The 22,184-nt window shown below is 39.9% G+C and overlaps 4 protein-coding genes across 9 annotated transcripts; 3 read left to right on the top strand and 1 right to left on the bottom strand.

Annotated features, from left to right (window-relative positions):
* Window positions 1–940: 940 nt before the first annotated feature.
* On the bottom strand, window positions 941–5,728 carry LOC116179032 (condensin complex subunit 2). Of its 3 annotated transcripts, none has more exons than XM_031498732.1 (12): window positions 5,573–5,726; window positions 5,364–5,516; window positions 5,125–5,283; window positions 4,863–5,073; window positions 3,751–4,003; window positions 3,247–3,506; window positions 2,960–3,196; window positions 2,051–2,210; window positions 1,814–1,997; window positions 1,484–1,591; window positions 1,325–1,432; window positions 941–1,276 (listed from the first exon to the last, which is right to left on the bottom strand). In XM_031498732.1, the coding sequence occupies exons 2-12, from the start codon at window positions 5,499–5,501 to the stop codon at window positions 1,049–1,051; spliced, it is 2,046 nt and encodes a 681-aa protein (XP_031354592.1). In that variant the 5' UTR covers window positions 5,502–5,516; window positions 5,573–5,726; the 3' UTR covers window positions 941–1,048. The 3 variants fall into 3 exon arrangements, with proteins under 3 accessions (XP_031354592.1, XP_031354591.1, XP_031354590.1); XM_031498731.1 differs by having other exon boundaries at window positions 942–1,276; window positions 5,364–5,522; window positions 5,573–5,728; XM_031498730.1 differs by having other exon boundaries at window positions 942–1,276; window positions 5,364–5,728.
* Window positions 5,729–6,263: 535 nt separating this feature from the next.
* Window positions 6,264–8,071, top strand: LOC116179033. 2 transcript variants are annotated; one of them, XM_031498734.1, is made up of 6 exons: window positions 6,264–6,661; window positions 6,712–6,907; window positions 6,954–7,147; window positions 7,195–7,277; window positions 7,326–7,437; window positions 7,497–8,071. In XM_031498734.1, the coding sequence occupies exons 1-6, from the start codon at window positions 6,530–6,532 to the stop codon at window positions 7,965–7,967; spliced, it is 1,188 nt and encodes a 395-aa protein (XP_031354594.1). In that variant the 5' UTR covers window positions 6,264–6,529; the 3' UTR covers window positions 7,968–8,071. The 2 variants fall into 2 exon arrangements, with proteins under 2 accessions (XP_031354594.1, XP_031354593.1); XM_031498733.1 differs by having other exon boundaries at window positions 6,267–6,661; window positions 7,488–8,071.
* Window positions 8,072–11,455: 3,384 nt separating this feature from the next.
* LOC116179272 (facilitated trehalose transporter Tret1-like) lies at window positions 11,456–13,890 on the top strand. Of its 3 annotated transcripts, none has more exons than XM_031499024.1 (6): window positions 11,456–11,553; window positions 12,007–12,110; window positions 12,158–12,376; window positions 12,427–12,817; window positions 12,864–12,998; window positions 13,044–13,890. In XM_031499024.1, exons 1-6 carry the CDS (start codon window positions 11,496–11,498, stop codon window positions 13,535–13,537), a joined length of 1,401 nt encoding a protein of 466 aa, XP_031354884.1. In that variant the 5' UTR covers window positions 11,456–11,495; the 3' UTR covers window positions 13,538–13,890. The 3 variants fall into 3 exon arrangements, with proteins under 3 accessions (XP_031354884.1, XP_031354885.1, XP_031354886.1); XM_031499025.1 differs by lacking the exon at window positions 11,456–11,553 and adding an exon at window positions 11,848–11,928 and having other exon boundaries at window positions 11,976–12,110; XM_031499026.1 differs by lacking the exon at window positions 11,456–11,553 and having other exon boundaries at window positions 12,006–12,110; window positions 12,162–12,376.
* A 6,094-nt stretch (window positions 13,891–19,984) lies between these two features.
* LOC116179638 (facilitated trehalose transporter Tret1-like) lies at window positions 19,985–22,184 on the top strand. Its single transcript, XM_031499444.1, has 6 exons — window positions 19,985–20,049; window positions 20,488–20,591; window positions 20,639–20,857; window positions 20,908–21,298; window positions 21,350–21,484; window positions 21,529–22,184. Exons 1-6 carry the CDS (start codon window positions 19,992–19,994, stop codon window positions 22,020–22,022), a joined length of 1,401 nt encoding a protein of 466 aa, XP_031355304.1. The 5' UTR covers window positions 19,985–19,991; the 3' UTR covers window positions 22,023–22,184.

The raw sequence follows: 22,184 nt of genomic DNA, 5'->3' as shown, positions 1-22,184 counted from the left end.
GGCAGTTAGAACTCATTAAAACAACCAACTTTCCTTATTTCCAATTTTTAATTTAGTGTCCCTAATTTTAGATGGTGTAGGGATTTTATAAAAGTTTTGCTTTCAAAAATCGATGGGGTGGTTTTCAAAACATATTTTTTTTTAAATTTTAATTGATCGCTATTTTATTATTTCAAAACATAAAAAATAAATATAAATACAAATGTTTTAGAGAGCTGAAATATAGAAATTTTTTGTTTTTTTTTCAATAGTCCTTAAAATAAGGGAGTTGAGGATTTTTCGAAAAACAAGAGAACGCCAATAACTTCGAACCGGTACACAAAATCAAAAATTGGAACTAACAAAAGCCGTTTGTTTAATGAGTTCCGTTTTTAGATGTAACGCCTTGGTATTAACACCCTGTATACACAAAGTTGGTTATAGTCAAGGTTATTTTGGGAACAATGAGTCCGGTAAGCAGGTACCCAAATTCTGAGAACAGGTTAAACGTACAGAACGTGATTCATTGGTGCAACAAAGTCTTTTGTGAGAAATTGGATGGAAAATTACAGGGCCTTGAAAGTCAAATCAAACTAAAGACAGAATATGTGGAAACTAAAGAGTTTTTATTAGCAGAATCTCGCCCGCGTGATATATAACTTGCCCCGCGTTCAGGGTTTCGAATCTACAATTCAATGTCGATGTCGATCACGGATTTAGGTATCATAACTCATTTAGTTATAGTTTTTGCCACCCCGTGACCGCTTCTTTCATGAAGAGAGAAATCATTGGCGGTCAATTGGTTGGTGGTCTGCTATTGTGTTGTCGTTGGATGTTAACATGAACCTCCGTTGGTAATAGAAAACGACTCGCCAATCCTCTTGCACACTCAAAGCAACCTGAGCCGCCATCAATAAGTCACTAAAATGTAAACATTTCATGACAAAAATTATTCCACATATCCAAATTGCAGATATATAAAAATCTTGTATTAAATGTATATATACAAATTATAAAATTATTCAATGCACTATTATTTCCATTCGTTTCCATCTTAAAGTTAGAAGTTTCATAACTTTTCAAACACTTTGCACTGTCTTATCAAAAAATCTGTAAGATCGAGCTGTCCTTGAAATTGGAGATTCTGCTCATTAGCAAGATGTAGCAACGCGACAAACGCGAGAGGACAACTCAATTCTTGCCGCATTTTTTCATTAATTCGGTCAGGCAGATGAGTATACAAATTGGAGAACGTTGAATGCAAAACCTCCCTCTTGTACATATCATCATCTGGAATCTGAAATGGAGAATGTAACAACTTTGTATTGATAATTGGAGTGGTTACATTTTCGTTTGATGTTTTGCTGACCAGATTTTTCCAAACTGCGGTTTTTAATTTTCTCATATCCATTTTCTTCGCTTGCAGCGCGTACGGAACGTAAATTTTGGGTATCTAAAATAAGTCATTTAAGATTCATTCGGGGCGTCCACCCGTTTGCTATACCAATTCGGGTGCGTCAATAAGATTCTCGCCGTGACAGTTCTGATGTGCGGCCGGCGGTAGTTCCTCCTCGTGCATCACATCATAGTCAGCGTCATCATCACCACCCGCCTAAAAGTCACTTGTAGCATTCATATCTTCGCTTTATGTTATATTATGAACCAACCAATAGGAGACATTACAGGGTTTTTATGCATACGCATTTGCGGGAATTCTTTTAATGTTTAGTTTAAATACAGAGATGTACTTTTGCAACAATGCATGGTTAATACTCCCAAAACGCACAGTAGAGATCTGTACTTTATAAAAAACTAGCAGAGCTACGTGACTTACACCATTTTGTGAGCAGTACTGTGAGTCATTTGGATTGTCGTAGTGGTAAGGTTGCACTTCGTTGTCAATTATGGTCTCTTGTTGCACTTTTTGTGTGGAAATGTTATTTGTAATTTGTAAAGGTTTCAGCATAAATGATGAGTTTTTGTAATTGAAATTTGTAAATATCTGAGGTAGTGTGCATCTAAAAGGTAGTTTATTTAGCAGACACTGAAGATGCTTGCCTAATATACTTACTTGTACGCACTCTCATCGGTTGCTCGTCGTTTGCATTTGTACAACTTCGTCTTGTCCAAACTTGATACTCCATTTAAAAAATCGATAAAACTCGGTTGTATTTTAACTTTTTTAACGGATTTCGCTACTTGCTTTTCTTGTTGTCCCGAAAATCGACTCACTACAAAAACATTGTTTTATTGAAAACTGTAATATATCATTCAGCTATATGACAGCCCCAAGAGATTTAAACGAAAACGAAGGACGCTACCTTTGCCATTGGCTAACCAAATATTTCCCCAATTTTACCAGTCTTGTATAGTTATGCGTACTGCAGATTTCCCCCCGTTTCGCTTTTTAACTGAAGTGACTTGCGATCTCTCCTCGCTCGTTGAAAGATTGAATCTCTCTATTTTTCAACTCTGTAATTACCGAGTAAATTTTTCACGCCTACAAATGGCGCATGGCCTCCAAAACGGCGATGTCTAAATCGTTTATTGGTTAGTACCTTTTGTACTACCAATCCCGAACGGTTTTTTGTTGTCTTTCCGCTCAATACAAAACCTGCACGCTCAGCAAGTTCCACAACACAAGTTTATCCCATGACGAGCTAAGAAATGTAATACTATATCCGTATTAAAAAGAACGTAATTTGATCCAACATGCAGACTTCGAAACGGTAAGGTATCGTTAATTAAAAAACCCAAAACATTGACAAATGACGCGCAAACAATACCCACGAGTTCATGATACTACCGTCGACCACTGGAAACATTAAAACTGCCATAATTTTTGGCCTAGACTTTCTGTGGGAAATTCAAGAATACATACAAATCTAAATGCACTTGTGAAACCATTTTTCTGTAAATGTAGACACATTGTTTTGTAAATCTACCCTTACAAAAACATTCACGACTGAAGAATACTTACTGTTGGGTCGAATGTGCTTCAATTTCCAATGACTCGGCCCGGCCCAAACCTGGGTGATACGTTTATTGCCCATCAACTTAATTGTAGCCGAATAAGAATAATCATCGGCATACAACTCATTATCGTTATCTCCCGGTTGGAAGTTCACAATCTGAGCGACAGTCTTATTTTGCAGCGCTATCTGCCCGATACCGTTGATTTCCTCTTCGTCTGTGCTGGCATAATTGTTTTCCGGTTCTGCAAGAGAAACGATCAGCTGAGGGAAAATCGCGGAACGGATAGCGCACCTGCGTTCGCGAAGAGGTCATGAACCGAACCGTCGAGTTCCGGAATTGGAATACCTTCCGCGTCATAAACCACGTCCTCGGTCACCGTGCGTTCGTAGTTGAGAAGTTCGTTCTCGTTTTCGGGATCCCACTCGTCAATTTCGAAATTCGTAAACTGCGCGCATATGTCCAGCTTTGATGGAATCGCCAACTCCATCGGAAACTTGTCGATCGTAAAGTCGGCGCTACCGTCGCAAGACGGCCACGACCTCTCATCACTCCTGTAATGGGTTTGTAAGTGGCTACAATCCAACAACCGATGATGTCGTGCTACATTTCATTATTTCTTCAAGAACCACCCCATGGGTAAAATAACGAGAATTCCCGTGTTCTTTACCTATTGTTTCAATAAGTTGAACTAAAACGAACTTGAGGAAAAAATCAAATATAGGACGGCCCATAAAAACCCATGTAAATTTCGCACGTGACGTGACGATGTGTAGCTCTCGCCTCGCATGTACTTACAGCAGCATAAATTTGTGACCGCTGAGGTGCATTGGAAGTTTGTTAGTAAATAAGTTATCGGTGGAACTGGCCTCGAGGTCCAACCGCGTTTGGAAGAACACCGATTCCAGCTTGGAGACATCGCTCAGTAACGACGTCGGATCTTTGGCAACGGTTATTTTTGGGTCAGTTAGTAACCGTTTTGGCCTTTTTTTCTTTTTCGGACGTTCGCCCTCCTTGTTTTCATCTCCACTTGATCGGTCCTCGTTATCGTCTACAGATACACATAATTATGAAGTTTTCAAAAAACATTTGCACTTTCAGAAAATTTTTGAAATATGAATTTTTCACAGGTCGTCAAGCCAAAAAATGAAATAAGAACAAACATTTTTTTACAATAATAAATCAGGGGTCCAAAATGTTGCATATGTCCCAACATTTACGTTTTTTTACACCTCAAAGTTGACAACTGTTTGCTACCGTTTTCACGGGTTTTGGCGAAAAAATTGCGTTAGTTTCATAATGAACAATTATAGAAGCATAACTTCCGCATCACTCCGATATTCAGCGCCAAAAGTTGCTAAACCCAAAAATACCATCGGGTTTACCAAGAAAAAGTAAAGCTGTGTGTCATATTGTGACTCAGTAGTGCTGTTTACAGGTCTATTTAAAACAATCAGTTATTTATTTACCCTGTAAAAATGGGAAACATTGTACATTCCTAAATAATTTTTTTAAATCTACAAATGTTTTTTGAAAAGTACAAACTCAAGTACCAACTGTAGTGATTCATTTTTCCGCTGATAGCTAACGAAATATTGTATTTTTTAAGAAGTAGCAGACCTTGCGAACTTCGTACCACTTATCAGTCAATGTCCCGCCATATGAGACATAGGTTGAGTTTCGGTCTCCACAACATTAAAAACCTTCGCGGGCATACGTAATTGACGCGTTTGGCCGTCTTGGCGCCATCTATTAGGTACATATTGCAATTTAAAATGGCGGAAAAATAGTTTTTTACGACTTTTTGTACAATTCTGTGGAAATTATCTTTTATACAAACCTTGTCCTGATAATAACAAACATAAAAAAATAATTGGCTAATTTGGTGCAGTCGCAGAGAAGCTACATACCGTCATGCTCTGGATTAACTCGCGCCATATTGCTAGCAAGTTTCAGCCCATCAGAATGAATGTCGTCAACTCGAATTCCATAGATTTTTGTACCCACGTCGAGCGAGGTGCCCGCTACCTGCAAGGACGCTTTCGCTTGTTCCTTAGACGAAAACACGGCACGCATGTAGTCGATTATTTTCAAACTCCACGCGTTCTTACTGCTAATTTTCTAAAGAAAATCACGTAATTTCTAATAAATCTCAATTAAAACGAATCGTACATTTTCAGCATACATCTTCAGGCATATCTGGAAGTGGTCACGAATTTCGTTCTCGTTAGTCGGCATCGGCGATTGCTGAACTCCAATGTTGGAGACACGTTTTTGAATATCTGCTTCATTGCGACGACTGGATCTCTCGAGATCGTCATCGACTGCGATCTTTCCCCAAAAAATGTGCATGAATACAAATAAATACGTGTGACAAATGAGTGACCATTGTCATGGCAATTGAGACTTACATGAGAAACGGAATGAGCCAAGTTGCTCAATCGTCGCATTGGAGATCCGACGTTCGTAACATCCCTTAACAGCACACTTTTTCGTAATTTATTCCGTTCTGGAGTTCGAACGCATACTGGCGTAGACGTCTGCAGCATTTTGAAATTCTGTTTCTAAAACTTGTAGTGTTTTGGAAGTTAAGGTTAGAAAGCTGCTAGGAATACTGTACTTTTTAGATACACAGAAAACTCAGGCACTTATTTTTAGGGCAACAGTTTATGTAATTTAATGATTATTGGTGACTGCTATGCAAATTAAAAGGCACAGAACATTAAAATTAACCCTTTTTAAATAACAAAACAACGCTTGACGTCAATAACCACATATAGATGGCGCCAATTCAAAGATTTAAATCCTTTAACGGTAGCATTTGTCAAATGTATACACAGTGTCGAAGAATTTTGTGTGATGATATACATGAGTAATTATTCCGAGACAATTTATATATATTTTCTAACAGACACTCCATGAATTCGGAGCAAAAAGGCCTTTTTGCACATTATGTTCTCCTGGTATAGAACTACATTGCTGATGTATATCGAAATTGACTACGTTCTCCTGGTATTTAAAAAAAATTTAGGACATTATTCTATCTCTATGAATAATAATTATTATTTTATTGCCCAATTATGGACAAACACAAGAAAGTAGTTAAACAGAACTAAAATCGGAAATACATCTGTAGTATACTTAACCTCCAGGTTCTACTTCACACTACAAGAACATGAAAATAAAATCAACCTAGCAACGTTAAAAAAATGGCTACGATAATATAAGGGCTGTTCCCTCCACAGAAATATACATACACAGACGACTAGAACGCCTATAGGTAAGATTTTAAAACACCCTGTGCAGTACAACTGTCTGTGGCTGCGCTGTCGTATTGATAGACGTTTGCACCACTTTTTCTAACCTCAAATAATAAAAATTTACAAGCTCTTTAAAATCGTTAAATTTGAATTATGAAAATATGCAAGGCTTCTTAGACAGCGAAAGTGATCCTTATAAAACAAGTTTTTCAATTTTTGTAGCAATTCTTTACATTAAAGTACTATACATCCTAGTCATGACTTTGTATATACTATCAAGATTCAATCAAATACTGGCCTAATTGCATCGCCAAACAATGCCCGAAGTATTATACTTATCACACTGGGATGCGGCGATGCCTGTCGTTGTTCCAAACAGTGTCGTTAAACTTTTAACAAATTACCAGATTTTAGCAATCAGGTTTCTTTACAACTGTTTACAAAAGGGTGTAAGTATCTTCGTCCACTCACATTTACTACACTTACATAGTTGTAACAGTATAGAGGTGCAATACTGAACGAGGAAACGGAGATGAACCCTTGCATTCAAGTTTCAGCATTTTTAAACGCTTTAAACAGTAGTATAAGCATTGAGGCTCCTGCAATTGTCTTATGTACTGCTCACACCTTCGGCATTTGGCATTACTACCTCAGCAACTACGCCGGGAACCGCGTCACAGTACTTTCAGAGCACAGTGAGTAGCATGACGGTTAACATTCAGTAGTCAAAGCAAATTTTAGATTGCGAACAAATTTTGCAAAGCAAATCTCTGGAAATTATTCTGTCGACTGTCGACAATTTAAAATGGCTAAAAGGTGCCGAGCTTGACTTTTTTACCGTGATAATAGACGATTTAGATGTCGTTATAAATAAGAAGTTTGTAAAACAGATTAAGGGGCAATATCACATAGGTATTACGACTAGGAACTTTTTGGTAAATGAAAGTGCTCGGTGAAGAACAGGTTGTAAGATTTGTTTTAGAAAGATCCCGGTCAGAAGCTTTTTCGAAATATGCTCCTTTGGGCAAATCCGGGTTGTGTTGGGAAATTAGAGGAGTTTTGCGAGTAAGACGGCCAGGCATTTGAAATTGAATTTAATCAAGATTGTTTTAGGGAAGATGACGAGCATTTGAACCAAAACCGTTACGCGTACGGCGAATACTGGTTGAGGTTGACTTGGTCATTTTGTGAGACTTTCAAGAAATCATCCAAAGATGATTTGGAAGTAGGATTTTTTATTCGGGTGCATGTTATTGAGATTTTTTTTTGTTTAAGCACAATCAGGCAGTAGTGAATAATTGGTTGTATGAAAATGATGTGTCATATTCCTCAGAGGAGGTGCCCAAACGGAGAGTTAGGAAACGTAAACGTGAATCGGTAACTAAGGAAGTGTCAAATTGTGAATTGAAGGATGATGTGAAAGATGTAACTCCTCCTCCCCCACAATTAAATGAAAGCACGCAGGTTCCTGTGAACTCCCAAGAAACCATTATTTATGATTATACTGATGATTGCCCTCTTTTAACATCGATCATTAACAATGATCATGTTGCGCCAGCATCTAAGCCAGAGGATACTGGTAATGCTGCAGTATCCAATGAACCAAAGACTGTAAGAACCGGCAGTAGTGAGGACCTACTGCTCTCCATAATGAGTGATGATTTCAACTACGATGGTGTTCGTGAGGAATATTCTCACAATCATTCCTCTTCGAAAGATAATGTTTTGTCTATGCTGTTTAGTGATAGCGAATAAGGGTATTTTAATGTAATTTTTGTTAATTTTTATCAATTTTAGGGGGGGGGGGGTATGATTGTTGTTTGCTTGTATAATTTTATAATGCTTAATTAAAGTAATATGCACAAATGGTGTACTTATTTGTATAAAAACCTTAAGATAGGTAGCTCAATGTTCTCTTCACAGTCACAGTGTATCCACCATGCAGTACTAGTGTCAGATCAGGAATCTTAATTTATACCAAAAAGAATTCGAAGGAAGTAGGAGTGGCAACAACGAATGGAAAAGAAGTCTGCTAACGATGCAATAATCTAATTTGAGGGTAATATTTTTAATTTACAAAATGTCTTAAATTTTTCATAATTAGTATGTGACGTCAAGTAATATCCCGCGTTCGCCATTCGTCGCAAAAACAGTGACGTCACGTAATATCGCGCGCCCTCGCCATCCGTGGTAAAAACGTAGACATCGCCATGATCGGAAAAACACACATCCCGCCCCGACAAAATATCTCTCAACATCCTCAACTGCACCATTTACAGACGAGACCGAGCGATAACAGCGGGGCAACCAGCAGCTGGGGGCACTGCCCTGATAGTTCATCGCCGAGTGCTCCATATAGGCCGATTAAATTTACGTTCCAATCCCCTAGAAGCTCATACCGTACCCGTACGAGTTCGACAATACCCCCGAGTACCAGGCAGTTCACCAACTGAAAAAAATGTAATGAACTTCTCCAGAGAAGCATCCCATCCGGAAACCTGGACATACGCATCCCGGCCGATCTAGAGGAAAAGGTACAGATCACAATCCGTTCTTGAGGTATAAGGGAATATACCCGATCACGATAAGAGGTCGAGGAGGAGGACTATGGTTGGTAGAAATTAATCCTTTCGTTGAGACCTTTCATTAGAGTACCATGAAGGATAAAACTAGTTCCACTCCCCTCCCCCTCGATCCCGTACTTTGATAATAGGACAGAAAGAAGCCCCCCCCCCCTCACAGGCCCCGTCGCTCACTGATCCCGAAATGTGTCGCACAGGAAAGTTATAGTTTGTGCAAACCAATTTATTTCGATGAGACCTTTCATGAGAATACCATGAATGGTAGAACATGTCCCCCCCCCCCCCATTTTCTAAACTTGGCACCACTAAAGGCATGCGTATGCGAAATGTTGCACTAATTGGTTGTCGTATGTAAAAGTTATGCACGTTTTACTTTTAAAAAGAGCATCTCAGAAAATAATTCGTGGGGTTGAGGGGGGGGGGGGCGCTTTTAGATAGCGAAATTTGATGAACGTCTGGCACACCTTCAAGGCCACCTACTGCAAAAAATTCCAGGACTCTAGGACTGTTCCCCTAGAAGCAGTTCGAAACGGCAAAAGTGGGCCCGGACGAACGGACGGGCAAAACGCAAACAATAGCACGTTTTTTAATTCTTAAAAAATGCGCAAGCACTGTCCTTTTGCCACCTTCGTTAGTTATGCATCGAATTGCACGAATTTCAAAACATGCATAGCCGACACCATACGATAGGCAATGCCGAAATTTGGGTTTGATAGATTCAAAATTCACGATGCCTTTTTGACTTCTTCATTCCCACTTATCAATCGAATTGCATGAAATTCAAACCGGATATATACAGTGTGTCCGAGATAAGGATGTCCATCATGGGGATCTTAGAAGTTATAAAAGATACGACGATGGTCAAATTATAGAAAAGTTGCGGAATTAAAGAGTTATTTTCATGCTTTAAAGAAAATTCCGATTATTTCAGATGGTATGCAAAAAAACCGAAGTTTATTTGAACAGATACAACAAATAAACTCTTTCTGATTGCTCCTTTTTGAGTGACATCGTCGAGAGATTTTCAATACAACGTTTCGTTTTCGGGGAAATCATCATCAACTTTATTTTTAGCGCATTTTTAAGAATTAAAAAAAGTGCTATTGTTTGTCCGTCTGTCCGGACCCACGTCTGCCATTTCGAACTATTTCTAGGGGAGTGGTCATCGAGTCCTGGAATTTTTTGCAGTAGGTAGCCTATACCTTGAAGGTGTGCCAGGCGTCCATCAAAAGCCCCCCCCCCCCCATACGACAACCAATTAGTCTCACAAAGGGCGATTGAGACGTCTGCAAGAAATATATCCATTGGTGATATCAAAACAAAACCTATTTCGCTTAAAAAAATGCGCTTTATCTGCACAAGAGTTGTGCACAATTTATACTTGTTTATAATTACGAATACAAAAAAACGCTACAAAAAAAACAAAAGTTGAAAACTGTTGGTTTAAACAGGATGGTGCACCCTTGCAGAAAGCCCTAATCGTATGAGAATAACTACATAACACAAATTTGCTAGAAAATGGAAAATTTGTGTGGTAGGTATTCTCGCACAATTCGGGCACACAAAATAACTACAATATATTTTGTTAAAGAATATTCTGTCCTGCGCCCATATGTCCTCGGGTCCTTATGCCCCCACACCCTTATGTCCCGCGCTTATTTGTCTCGCGCCCTTTTGTCCTCGCGGTCTTATGTCCGAGCGCCCTTGTGTCTCGTGCCCTTTCGGCGGTGCCCTTAATGTCCTAGACCGGGTGAAGGTTATAGCGTTTAGAACCCTAGACGAAAGTCCTTTTAGCGAGTTTTTGAAAAAGATAGCGTTGTTCGGTCGGTCGGCCTGTCGGTCGGTCGGCTGCAAAAGTTTTTTAAGTATAACTCTCGAAGCAATCATCGTAGAATGTTCGGGTTTGAAGTATTACCTTTGCGTCACAATTCTTTGCATGCAGACTATATTTCAGCGCTAATAAAACCTCGATCCTTCGCTCAAAAACGTGCTTAAGTAGATCGATGCATTGAGTTATTCTTTTATCAGTTTTATCACCTTTTATAGTAGCGTACTTATATAAAATGTTTAGAACTTCTACCGAACTTTCCTAATTCTTATAATTTGTTTAGAATCTTCTTAGTATAAGAGTAACTTTCCCTTGAAAGAAATGTTTAACTTTTTAAATAAAATTTGAATTCGTTATTTTGCAAAATTGGAAAAGGTCTAACCACTTGGGAAAATCTAAAGAAACGATGATTTTGAAGTTGATGGCACGATTTTCTCTCCTTACACTAATAGCTTTGAAGTGAAGGAGGGTTGCAGCGGGTAAAAGCGTGGTTGACCCCACCATCAAGTATCTTCAATTACTCGCCTGGGGTGGGAAAAACAATTTCTTTTGAAAAGCACAAATTTAAAGGTTTAATGAATGGCCCAAAATTGTACCAGATGCGTCTCGGAGACAGTAATTGGTGTCTTATCCGCTCTATCATTGCATTACCTAACAAAAGACACTTGAGACGGATAACCTTGCTAATGAAGTTACGCTTACAATGTCTAGCGTTAATTAAACAATTTTTATCGAGTTTGCACGATTTTATGATAACACAAGTACAAGATGATTGTGTCGATGATAAGTTGAACAACCGATTGTTTCTACCGTCACTGATTATTTATATGTGTGGATCTCATATGAGTGGATTGGGTTTAGAGAGAACCAAGCATGTTCCTTGAAGTTTTGAAAAAATGTCGGTATATGCAATATGTTGCTGCCATTACTGGTGAGTTTAAACTATATTTGTTACAATTCTGCACAGAAATGTTTGTTCCTGGATTGATATGAGTTCTAGAAGCAAAGATCCATGGTCAAGTCAACAGTTGGTAGACAAAAAAGCAATTTATGGAGTTGAGGATAAAGGGCGAATGCTCATTTTCTTCAAATCAGATTAAAACGGCTCATACCTTTGTTACTTACGATGTTCTCATTACGTAATTATGGAGAGATTGTAGGAGTTTCTTAATGATCGCACTTAAATATGCGACGCAAATTGAGTACCTACTCTCCACCAGCACCTATTCCTTCCCAAATACCTTCTTCTATGCAAAGTACTTTTTGAGCTTTTGGCGAAATTGGTCAGTCACACAACAGATAAAAGGTTGGGTGGAGAAGTGCGTTGAAAGTTATACATTTTGACATCTTCAGATAACATTTTACGTGCAACCCTTTTCTTTAGCTACACTCACCGCTGCATCTGCTGGAATGCAATCCACCTGGCCAAGCCCCTCTCTCCCAAAACTAACCTCGGATGATTCTCCCATAGGCGTTACTATCACATCTGTAAGTATGAGCACTCGTTTCTAAACTCTTTGAACAACAGCTTCAAGGCAGAAGGATCTTGGGTTGCATCCGTCTACGTCCTAAGCATGACTCTAAGCGCGCCATTCGCGAATATAGCTGCGGAGCGATTGGGGCCGAAATTCGCTTTGCTTTTATCAGCGTTGCCCACGTTCGCCGGATGGATTTTGTGCATTTATGCGAATTCGGCCGCGATGTTGATTGGGGGACGATGCGTCAGCGGGTTTGGTGGCGGGATTTCGGTCGTGGTAAGTAGTCGAAGATGCTTGGGAAATGTAACGCCAACCACCTTTTGCAGATTATTCCAATGTACATTGGAGAAATATCGTCCAAGGACATACGTGGGAGATTGGCAGCGCTTTTTAACATCGTAAAGTTGTGCGGAAACCTCTTTGTTTTGACAGTCGGTCCGTATGTGTCCTACGAAGCTTTGACATGGTCTTGTAGTGGACTGTCTGTAATTTTTCTTTTTACATTTGTCTTCATGCCCGAGTCTCCTTATTATCGCGCGAAGAAAGGGGACGAAGTGGGGGCTAAGCAAAACTTAGGTCGCTTGTCTGGCGTTGATAACGTTGACGAGCAGTTGCAGGCAATCAAGTCCACGATAGAGCATGACATGAACAACAAAGGAAGCAGCTTGGATTTGATCACCAAAAAAGAGTATCTGTTTCCCCTAGGAATACTGCTAGGTATTGAGTGGTCCTAGTCTCAAATGCTTATAGTGCACGGTTTCAGTTGTCAAGACAACACAGCAGATGTGTGGATTAGGTGCTGTTGAGTCATACTTTCAGACCATTATAGGTGCCAGTCATAGTAGCATCACCCCAGAGGTTTCTAGTATGATTGCAGGATCCGTTCAACTTCCTACAGGTAAAGCAAACAGCGCAAAATAGGATAACTAACATTTAGTTGTAGCAATTCTCGCCATGATCCTAGTGGAGAAATTAGGTAGGAAGGTTCTGTTTTTGATGTCAGGAATTGCGTGTGGCTTAACTCTTACTGCTGAAGGCGTATTCTTTTACATACAGAACGAGATGCATGGCGACTTGTCTAGTATCAGCTGGCTGCCTACTACCGCCCTAATACTCTACTTAATTATGAATTCCCTTGGTCTGTCAACCGTCCCATATATTTTGATGAGCGAAATGTTTTCGACCAACATGAAGGCGGCCGCCCTTTCGGTTACGATGGGATACGGTGGAGTTACGGCGTTTATCGTCACCAAGTTTTTTATGCCCATTTCGGAAACCTTGGGCATGCACGCCACGTTTTGGATTTTCGCGGGTTTTTGCTTCGTCGGCGTACTCTGCACATACTTCGCTCTACCTGAAACGAAGGGACGGACATTTGATGAGATCCAAAGCGAATTAAAAGAACGCGGCAAATCTCTCACATGTTGCCGACAATAGACTAACCGAAACCTCTGAATATCCTATTTATATTCAAAGCCGAAACTAAGTTATAGAGTAAAGGGTAAGGAAGCAAGTCTAAATAGGACATAAAAGTTAAATTGGTCAGACGTTGATTCAGATCAGGAAGAATTGTTGAAATATTTTTCACAAAGTAATAACTGGGTGCCCATTTGTATATGTGGCTGCCATTTCGACTTCGAGTATTGTTATAAATGATTTTTATGTAAAATTGCTCAATTTATATGTTCTATTGACGGTTGAATACAGTTTATGATTAAATATGATTAAATAATTATACGCAATGTGATAGTACCTACTTATACGGTTCTGGTGCTTAAAATAGATCATAGTGTATTCCAGTCTTCCCTAGAGATTGTTTAGGCCCTTTATGGCTTTATAGAGCTTTCCACCTCTTTCTAGGTTACTCCTTACCCGTTTTTATATCTTTTCCAGAGCTATAGTTGAGCGCAGGCAGGTTTAAATAGTGTACCAAACCCCGAAAAGGTCTCTAAACGGTACGAGTTAGCAAATTTGGTGCTAGAGTTTGAACGTCAGCTTAGAAAATATTTTAAAGAGTCACAGATCTGTTGATTTTGTATCCAACCGAAATTCTCATGCAGCGAGCAGAAATCGATTTAAAGAATATAGCCCAGGCAATACAGAACATACGATGACCTTTGCTTGCAAAATTAATGGTAGTTCTGGAAATAGGCTTACATTATGTTTTTTGGGTTGCCGAGTCCAAATTTTTAACTTCCCACCAAAAATTCCCTCCGCAACCCCCCCCCAAATCTTGAAAAATAAGAAAAAAATATGTTTTTTAAGAAACCGTTTTTTGTGGTTTCACGAATAAAATACCTACAATTTTGAAATGTAGATATACAGTATGCAACCAACAACGTCTTAAAAGCTTTTACATACTACACTACGCACGTAGGGGGCGCTGGCGTGCATTGAAGTATGCTCATTGGCGACTGGCGTCTGGCGCACTTCGCTTAACAACTCACGACTTTCGTGTTAGCTCTCCCTTCGCCCGCTTTATATTTCGTTTTAACCACCCCCCTCCTTTAATCTCTCTTATTTTTCAACATCTGGAAGTCAACCCTCAACCTCCAACTTTTCCCCACCTATTTTCAGATAAGTTCAGAATTAAGAACGCATCTATATACCTATTTAAAAAAAATTATCAATGTCCTCGTTTGAGATCGAAGGGACTTCAGCGCATTTTTGTGTGGTAGATCAGTATTCTATTAGCCACTTTCGACTCAACCATCAATAACAGATCTTGTCGAAGGCTACTACATTCACTAACCGCTTCCCACTTTCCGCGTGCACCCGCAATTCGCTTTTAAAGATTTAACTCCACCATCAGTAAGATCGTGTTGGGGGCTACCACATTCCCTTTGACGGTACCCACTTCCGACGTTCCGTTCACCCGCAATTCGCGTTTGAAGATTTGACTCCACCATCAGGAAGATCGTGTCGGGGGCTACCACATTCCCTTTGACGGTACCCCTTTCCGACGTCCCGTTTACCCGCAATTCGTGTTTGAAGATTTGACTCCACCATCAGGAAGATCGTGTCGGGGGCTACCACATTCCCTTTGACGGTACCCCCTTCCGACGTCCCGTTTACCCGCAATTCGTGTTTGAAGATTTGACTCCACCATCAGTGAGATCGTGTCGCGGGCTACCACATTCTCTTTTACGGTACCCACTTCCGACGTCCCGTTCACTCGCAATTCACTTCCATTGGCGACACGAGAAAGAGAGACAGCGATTCGAGATTTACGAAACGTTAAACCGCGTGAGTTCGCAAAGGAAGGTAAAAGGCGCCCGAAGTTGACTACTTCTCGAAGACGCGCGCGCGCGCCTCGCAAAAGGTCGTTAATTTCGCCCCTATGACAAAAAACAAAATTCCGCCACGCAGGAGTTGTGCGCGTTGACAAGATCTTTCCGACGAACACCAATTTCAAAAAGAATCGCGACCAAAACTGTAGTAGAAGATATGAAAAAACTTGAGAAAAACCCTTCACGGTTAGTATACTTACGCTCGAGGATGACGCCCCAGATGTCGCCAACCCCACATCATGTAGCCATGCCCCCTGAAGGTTGACAAAATTCACGGCCCTGTGAGATACACGTACACCGTTTGCACTTTCTACAAGAGTCTTCTACGCTGGGCCCCATTGCTGCCCAGCCCCAGCCAGCCAGCCAGCCAAAGTGAGATTAAAGCTACTTTTTACAATTATAAATTTGCAAAAAATGCACTAAAAAATATAGCACTTTAGTTACTTAAATTAAAATTAACCATTACTTTCGGGTTAACGGAGGGCCACAGCTGAAAAATTAGGTTCATGCACCAAAAAGAGCTTAATGTTTCAAAGTCCGTTTTTAAAGTAGATTGATCCATTGAAGAAGGACAAAAAAGGAAGGTTAGAAACGACTCATCTGACAATTTCTCCGTGTTTCGGAAAGCTGGACCATCAGATTTATTGATTTCCCCCAAAATAATCTCATTCAGCTTGTATGGCACCTTTTCAAATAGCAGTTCGAATTCCTCTGGCCTTCATTTTTTTGTCCTCCTCTTCATCAAAATCTTTGACGGTATCATTAGTCGGCTATTTTTCGCATGATTGTTGCACTCGAGGCACATTATGAACCATTTCAACAACTTCCTTCATAACACGCGCCGCGGCCATCCTTTTTTTTACACCAGGAGAATTAGCTTTAGAATGTATTGGTGGAGCGGAAGGTATAAAGTAGTAACAGGAGATAGTCGTAAGTAGTACCTTTTCCAGCTCCATGTTTGTAGGTTCCATACATTTCCAAGCCAAAGTTGGACTTGGTTGGTACTCCTGAATGAGTGTTCTTGCATGTTGGAGGCAAAACGAGATATATTGTGTTACTGAATTACACAGTTCCTAATGAAACACTGATGTCTAAAACCGTTATAAAATCATGTTGGGTCATCCTAGCAATCATACAAAAGGGAAGTATTTCCAAGCTTTTGCGATAGCTTGTGCGTCTGCATTTGGAACAGAAACAAGCTGACTAAGAAAACAAATCTGGATTCTAGAGAAGACATTTTAATAAATTTGGTTTTTACGTCGCCAAAGTCGAAGACGTAAATCAGTGTGAAACCCGTGTCAAAAATAGTAGTTTTTATCACATGTTGTCTCTTTAAGGACCAAAGGGATTAGATCTTGCTTCAGGAAGTAGAATATTGCGGATTGAGCAGAGTGCACTTAATAGAACTAAAAAAATGTAGTATGTCGCGACAAGTAAGTCACCGATGTGAATTGATTCCATTTCAATTTCTGTATTGACGATGAGACAGTCTACGTCTTCGTCAGTTTGTCGCGCTGTCGACTTCCTTTTAATCATTTCAATGAGGCGATGTTTATTTCTGCTGTTGGATAAAAAATTTGCCTGGCCAACACGGAGTCATAGATTCATCAAAAATTATGTCAACCGATCACTGCTTTCTTTCCCTTCGCAATCTTTCTGCGCTCTTCAGGGGAGGGGATGAACCAAGAAATTGAAAACAGTCAGCGATAAATAGGCAAGGTCGTGAAAGTGGCGAAAACCAAGCAGTTATCGTCTAATGTCCCAGCGTGCGTACGGCATGGCCCATGTTCTGAGACGCGCTAACGCCTTACCCATTCTCCATCCGTCAAAATATCATATGATTTTTTTGTCTCAAATTTTCTCTACTTTTCAAATTTCCAGATAGTTTTTTTCTGAAATACACAAAATAATGGATTTTTTTAAAAACGATATTTTTTCTTTTTTTCAAAATTTGGGGGGGTTGCGGGGGGAATTTTTGGTGGGAAGCTGAAAATCCGGATTCATAGACACAGAAAACATAAAACAAGCCTATGTCCAGAACTACCATGAATTTTGCATCCTAGAATTATACATTTCCTGGACTAATAGTTCCATTTTAGCTTCTACAAGTCAAGCCATAATTTCGAAGCTCGTACACAATAGTGGTTTTCAGTATGGAAAAGAGTATAATTTGGAGGGATAATCATGGGATCTAAATTCCCTCCTCTGCTCCTCTAAAATGGTTAACTGAGCTTACATTGAAGTTTAGACATAGGGACGAGACGTAACATGATCCCCCTTATACAATGGATATCCATTGAAGATTAGGGCCAGTTGTACTACGGTAGTTCAAGCTTTATTTGTAGCAGGCAACTAAACTAACGCTGAATTATCGTTATACAACAGGCCCTGGGGGTCTATTCTGTATATTGTCGTTAATAAACTATATCGTAATGGTAACGATTTGATTTTGATCGACAGCTATATTCAGTATCACTGTTATATGGCGTAGTGGTTTAAGATACGGGCTCTAACCTCACAGGTTGTGAGGTCGAATCCCACAACTTGCCAGTTTTTAGTGGTACAGAACATCTCCTGACTACCATGCTTCGGAGGGCATGTAAAGTTAGCAGTGTCGGCAGTCATACCACGATTGTCGTTAGGTCACACAGACAGCTGTTAACGCGACCTGAAAACGTCTGTACCTAGAGAGTGCCACCCATACGATACGATACGATGTTATACGTCATACAGAATAGAGAAAGTCGTTGCCGAACGATAAACGCTGTGTAACGACATCGACACTTTAATTTAAATTTTCCAGAACTTTCATGATTGACGAACTGTGCTAACTTAGCATGGTTGACTATGCTTATGACTTTCAACAGGACCATTTTAAGACAAATACTTTATCCGATAAGCTATGGCTACCATTTACCAATATGGCTTGTGGTAGTGTTTTAGACAAAGAGTCTGTAGTGAACTTAACCCCAGGTTCTACGCTAACTTCACACTACAAGAACACGGAAATAAAGTCAACCCGGCAACGTTTATAAATGGCCACCCGAATGACTATTCCCTCCAACACTAAACAGGATCCCGCTTAAATTTGAAAAGTGGCATGTGATAAGACATCTAAGGCAGGGCCCCCTTACGTTAGTTGTAGACAACGCTATGACCTGAAGCACAGTAGGAAAGGAACGTAAAATAAAACACTTAAATTGTATAAATTTTGTTTAATAATGATCGCAATTATTAAGATTGTGAAAGCTCAGAAATTTAAGTCCAAAATAAATTGCATTGCAAAAATAAACTTTGAAAATGGTAGTTCACCGAATCAAAATAGAAATAGGCTGGGAAAAAAAAGAACTTACCAATAAAAAAACCAGCCGTCAAATTAATAATAAATTGTGTAGTAAAATGAATTGTTTATAATGATGTGAATGCGTAACATAAAATTATAACATCACAAAAAGTAGCATGTAGACTTCAAGAGGTAACATATAGGCATTGAATAAAATTTATTCAATGATATAGGTTAAAAATAAGTTGTGGGAATTATGGGTTAGGTAAGCAGGTACCAAGTTTCTAAGAAAGGGTGAAATACACAGGATGTAACTCATCTTTGCTGCAATAAAGTCCTGTTAAAAGCAAGATGGAAAATTACATGGCCTTGTAGGCAAATTTAACTAAAACAAAATATGTGGAAATTACGAATCGTAACTCATTTATCGCACATAGATTCTAAACTGAAGAGCTTTGATTAGCGTAATCCCGCTCCAGCAAGATAGGTAACCCGCTCCTGGTTTCGGGGTTTCGAGCCAACAGTTGAATGACGAAGACAATCACGGATATAGGTGTCGTACTTCAAATGGTTACAGTTTTTACCACCCCCGTAACTGCTTCATTCACGGAGAAAAATGTTAGTAACAAACAACAAGTCAGTACATACATCAAACGAATCGGTAATTTCCACAATAATTTCACAACTTATATGAATGTTACTTCAGGGACAAGACCAAGTAATCAACATCAATAAACATAAATTAAGCAAGCATTACATGCGTTCTTCTACGGGCCCTCATTGGCTACCAGCCGGCCAAAGTGAGATTAAAAGCTACCTTTTTACAAATAAATTTGCAAAAATAACGCTTCTCTCCTTACATTAAGAACTATGAAGTGAAGGAGGGTTGTAAGCGGTTGCAACAGGGTAAGGGGTTATTGGCCCTACAATAAGCTGTCTACAACTACTCCCCCTACCCTCTGCCAAATAGAAGACGAATTGGCAAAAGTCATCTATATTCATAGTCGACTATATGAGAACGTTGCCTTATTGATCGACTCACACCCATAGGAATTTTACAGTGCTGCCACTACATCCAGATGCAAATTCCCCGCGACTCCCAGACTTTTCCCGCCTTCTACACGTATTAAAAAAATTAAAAAATTAAAAAAATAATATTAATCTCCAAGGAAAGGTACTTGACATACACTTACAATGTCTAGCATTAATTCAACAATTTATCAACAATTATCGCGTATTGTAAGATTTGGAGATAATGCACACTGATTATTTACGAGTGCGGGATTAGTAAAGTACTTAGGTTTACAGGGACCCAAGCATGTTCCTTGAAGTTTTGAGAAGATGTCGTTATATGCAATATGTTGCTGCCATTTCTGGTGAGTCTCACGACTATATTTGTCTCAATTCTGCACAGAAATGTTTATTCCTCGATTGATATGAGTTCCAGAAGCAAAGATACATGGACATTGGTCATTTGGTGTTGAGGATGGAGCGAATAACCACTTTCTTCAAATCAGAACTGAAATAGCCCATGTCTTTGTTACTTACGATGTCCTCATTGTGTAATCATGGGCAGATTGTAGGAGTGGTCAGAAGGTTTAGTTTAGGCAAATAATGCTTTTCTTAATTGCGTAATTGGGTCTGTCCTTTGACACCCACCCCCCCAAAAAACTGCTTAGGTAAAATAATGTGTTTTTGATATAGATAGTATTCGTGAGCTTTTAGCAAAATTGGACCGTCGCAAAAGGTATGCAGATGATGAGTGAAATTTTAACATCTTAGGATAACATTTTATCATCAGCCTCTTTTTTTAGCTACACTCGCTGCTGCATCTGTTGGAATGCAAGTCACCTGGTCAAGCCCCACTTTACCAAAACTAACCTCGGATTCTTCTCCGATAGGAGTCACTATCACAACTGTAAGTACGATCACTCCTTTTTAAATTATTTGAACACCAATTTCAAGGAAGAGGGATCATGGGTTGCATCCGTTTTTGTCTTAAGCATGACTTTAAGCGCGCCATTCGCGAATATAAGTGCAGAGCTATTGGGTCCGAAATTCGCCTTGCTCTTCTCAGCGTTACCCACTTTCGTCGGATGGATGTTGTGCATTTATGCGAATTCGGCCGCAATTTTGATTGTGGGACGATGCGTCGGTGGGTTTGGGGCCGGAATTTCGGTCGTGGTAAGTAGTCGAAGATGCTTGGGAAATGTAACGCCAACCACCTTTTGCAGATTATTCCAATGTACATTGGAGAAATATCGTCCAAGGACATACGTGGGAGATTGGCATCGCTTTATAACATCGTACGGTTGTGCGGAAACCTCTTTGTTTTGACAGTCGGTCCGTATGTGTCCTACGAAGCTTTGACATGGTCTTGTAGTGGAGTGTCTGTAATTTTTCTCTTCACATTTGCCTTCATGCCCGAGTCTCCTTATTACCGCGCGAAGAAAGGAGACGAAGTGGGGGCTAAGAAAAACTTAAGTCGCTTATCAGGCATTGGTAACCTAGACGACCAGTTGCAAGAAATCAAGTTCACGATAGAACACGACTTCAACAACAAAGGAAGCTGCTTGGATTTGATCACCAAAAAAGATTATCTGTTTCCTCTAGCAATTCTGCTAGGTAATGAATGGGCCTGGCCCTAGCTTCAAATGCTATAGTGCAAGGTTTCAGTTGTCAAGACAACACAGCAGATGTGTGGATTGGGTGCTGTTTCGTCATACTTTCAGACCATTATCGGCGCCAGTCATAGTAGCATCACCCCAGAGGTCTCTAGTATGATTGCAGGATCCGTTCAACTTCCTACTGGTAAAGCAAACAGCGCAAAGTAGGGTGCTAATATTTGGTTGTAGCAATTCTCGCCATGGTCCTAGTGGAGAAATTAGGCAGGAAGGTTTTGTTTTTGACGTCAGGAATTGCGTGTGGCTTAGCTCTTACTGCTGAAGGCGTATTCTTTTACATACAGAACGAAATGCATGGCGACTTGTCCAGTATCAGTTGGCTGCCTACTACCGCCTTAATACTCTACCTAATTATGAACTCTTTTGGTTTGAATGCAATCCCATATGTTTTGATGAGCGAAATGTTGTCGACCAACATGAAGGCGGCCGCTCTTTCGATCACTATGGCGTATGGTGGACTTACGGCGTTTCTCGTCATCAAGTTTTTTATGCCCATTTCGATATCCTGGGGCATGCATGCAACGTTTTGGATGTTCGCGGGTTTTTGCTTCGTCGGCGCACTCTGCACACACTTCGCTCTACCTGAGACGAAAGGACGAACATTTGATGAGATCCAAAGCGAATTGAAAAAACGGGGCAGATCGCTAACATGTGGCCGACAATAAATTAACCCCCACTAACTCATAGAGTAATAAAGGACAAGGAAGCAGGTCTAAATAGTGATCAAAAATTCAATTGTGCAGTGTTCGTAGTTGAGATCAGGAAGAATTGAATGAATAAAACTAGGTGCAAATAATTGTGGCTGCCATTTCGACTTGGAGTGGTGT

The sequence above is a fragment of the Photinus pyralis genome, unplaced genomic scaffold (genome assembly GCF_008802855.1).
Source record: "Photinus pyralis isolate 1611_PpyrPB1 unplaced genomic scaffold, Ppyr1.3 Ppyr1.4_LG8, whole genome shotgun sequence".
NCBI lineage: Eukaryota > Metazoa > Arthropoda > Insecta > Coleoptera > Lampyridae > Photinus > Photinus pyralis.
This window is presented reverse-complemented; position numbering and strand designations above follow the sequence as displayed.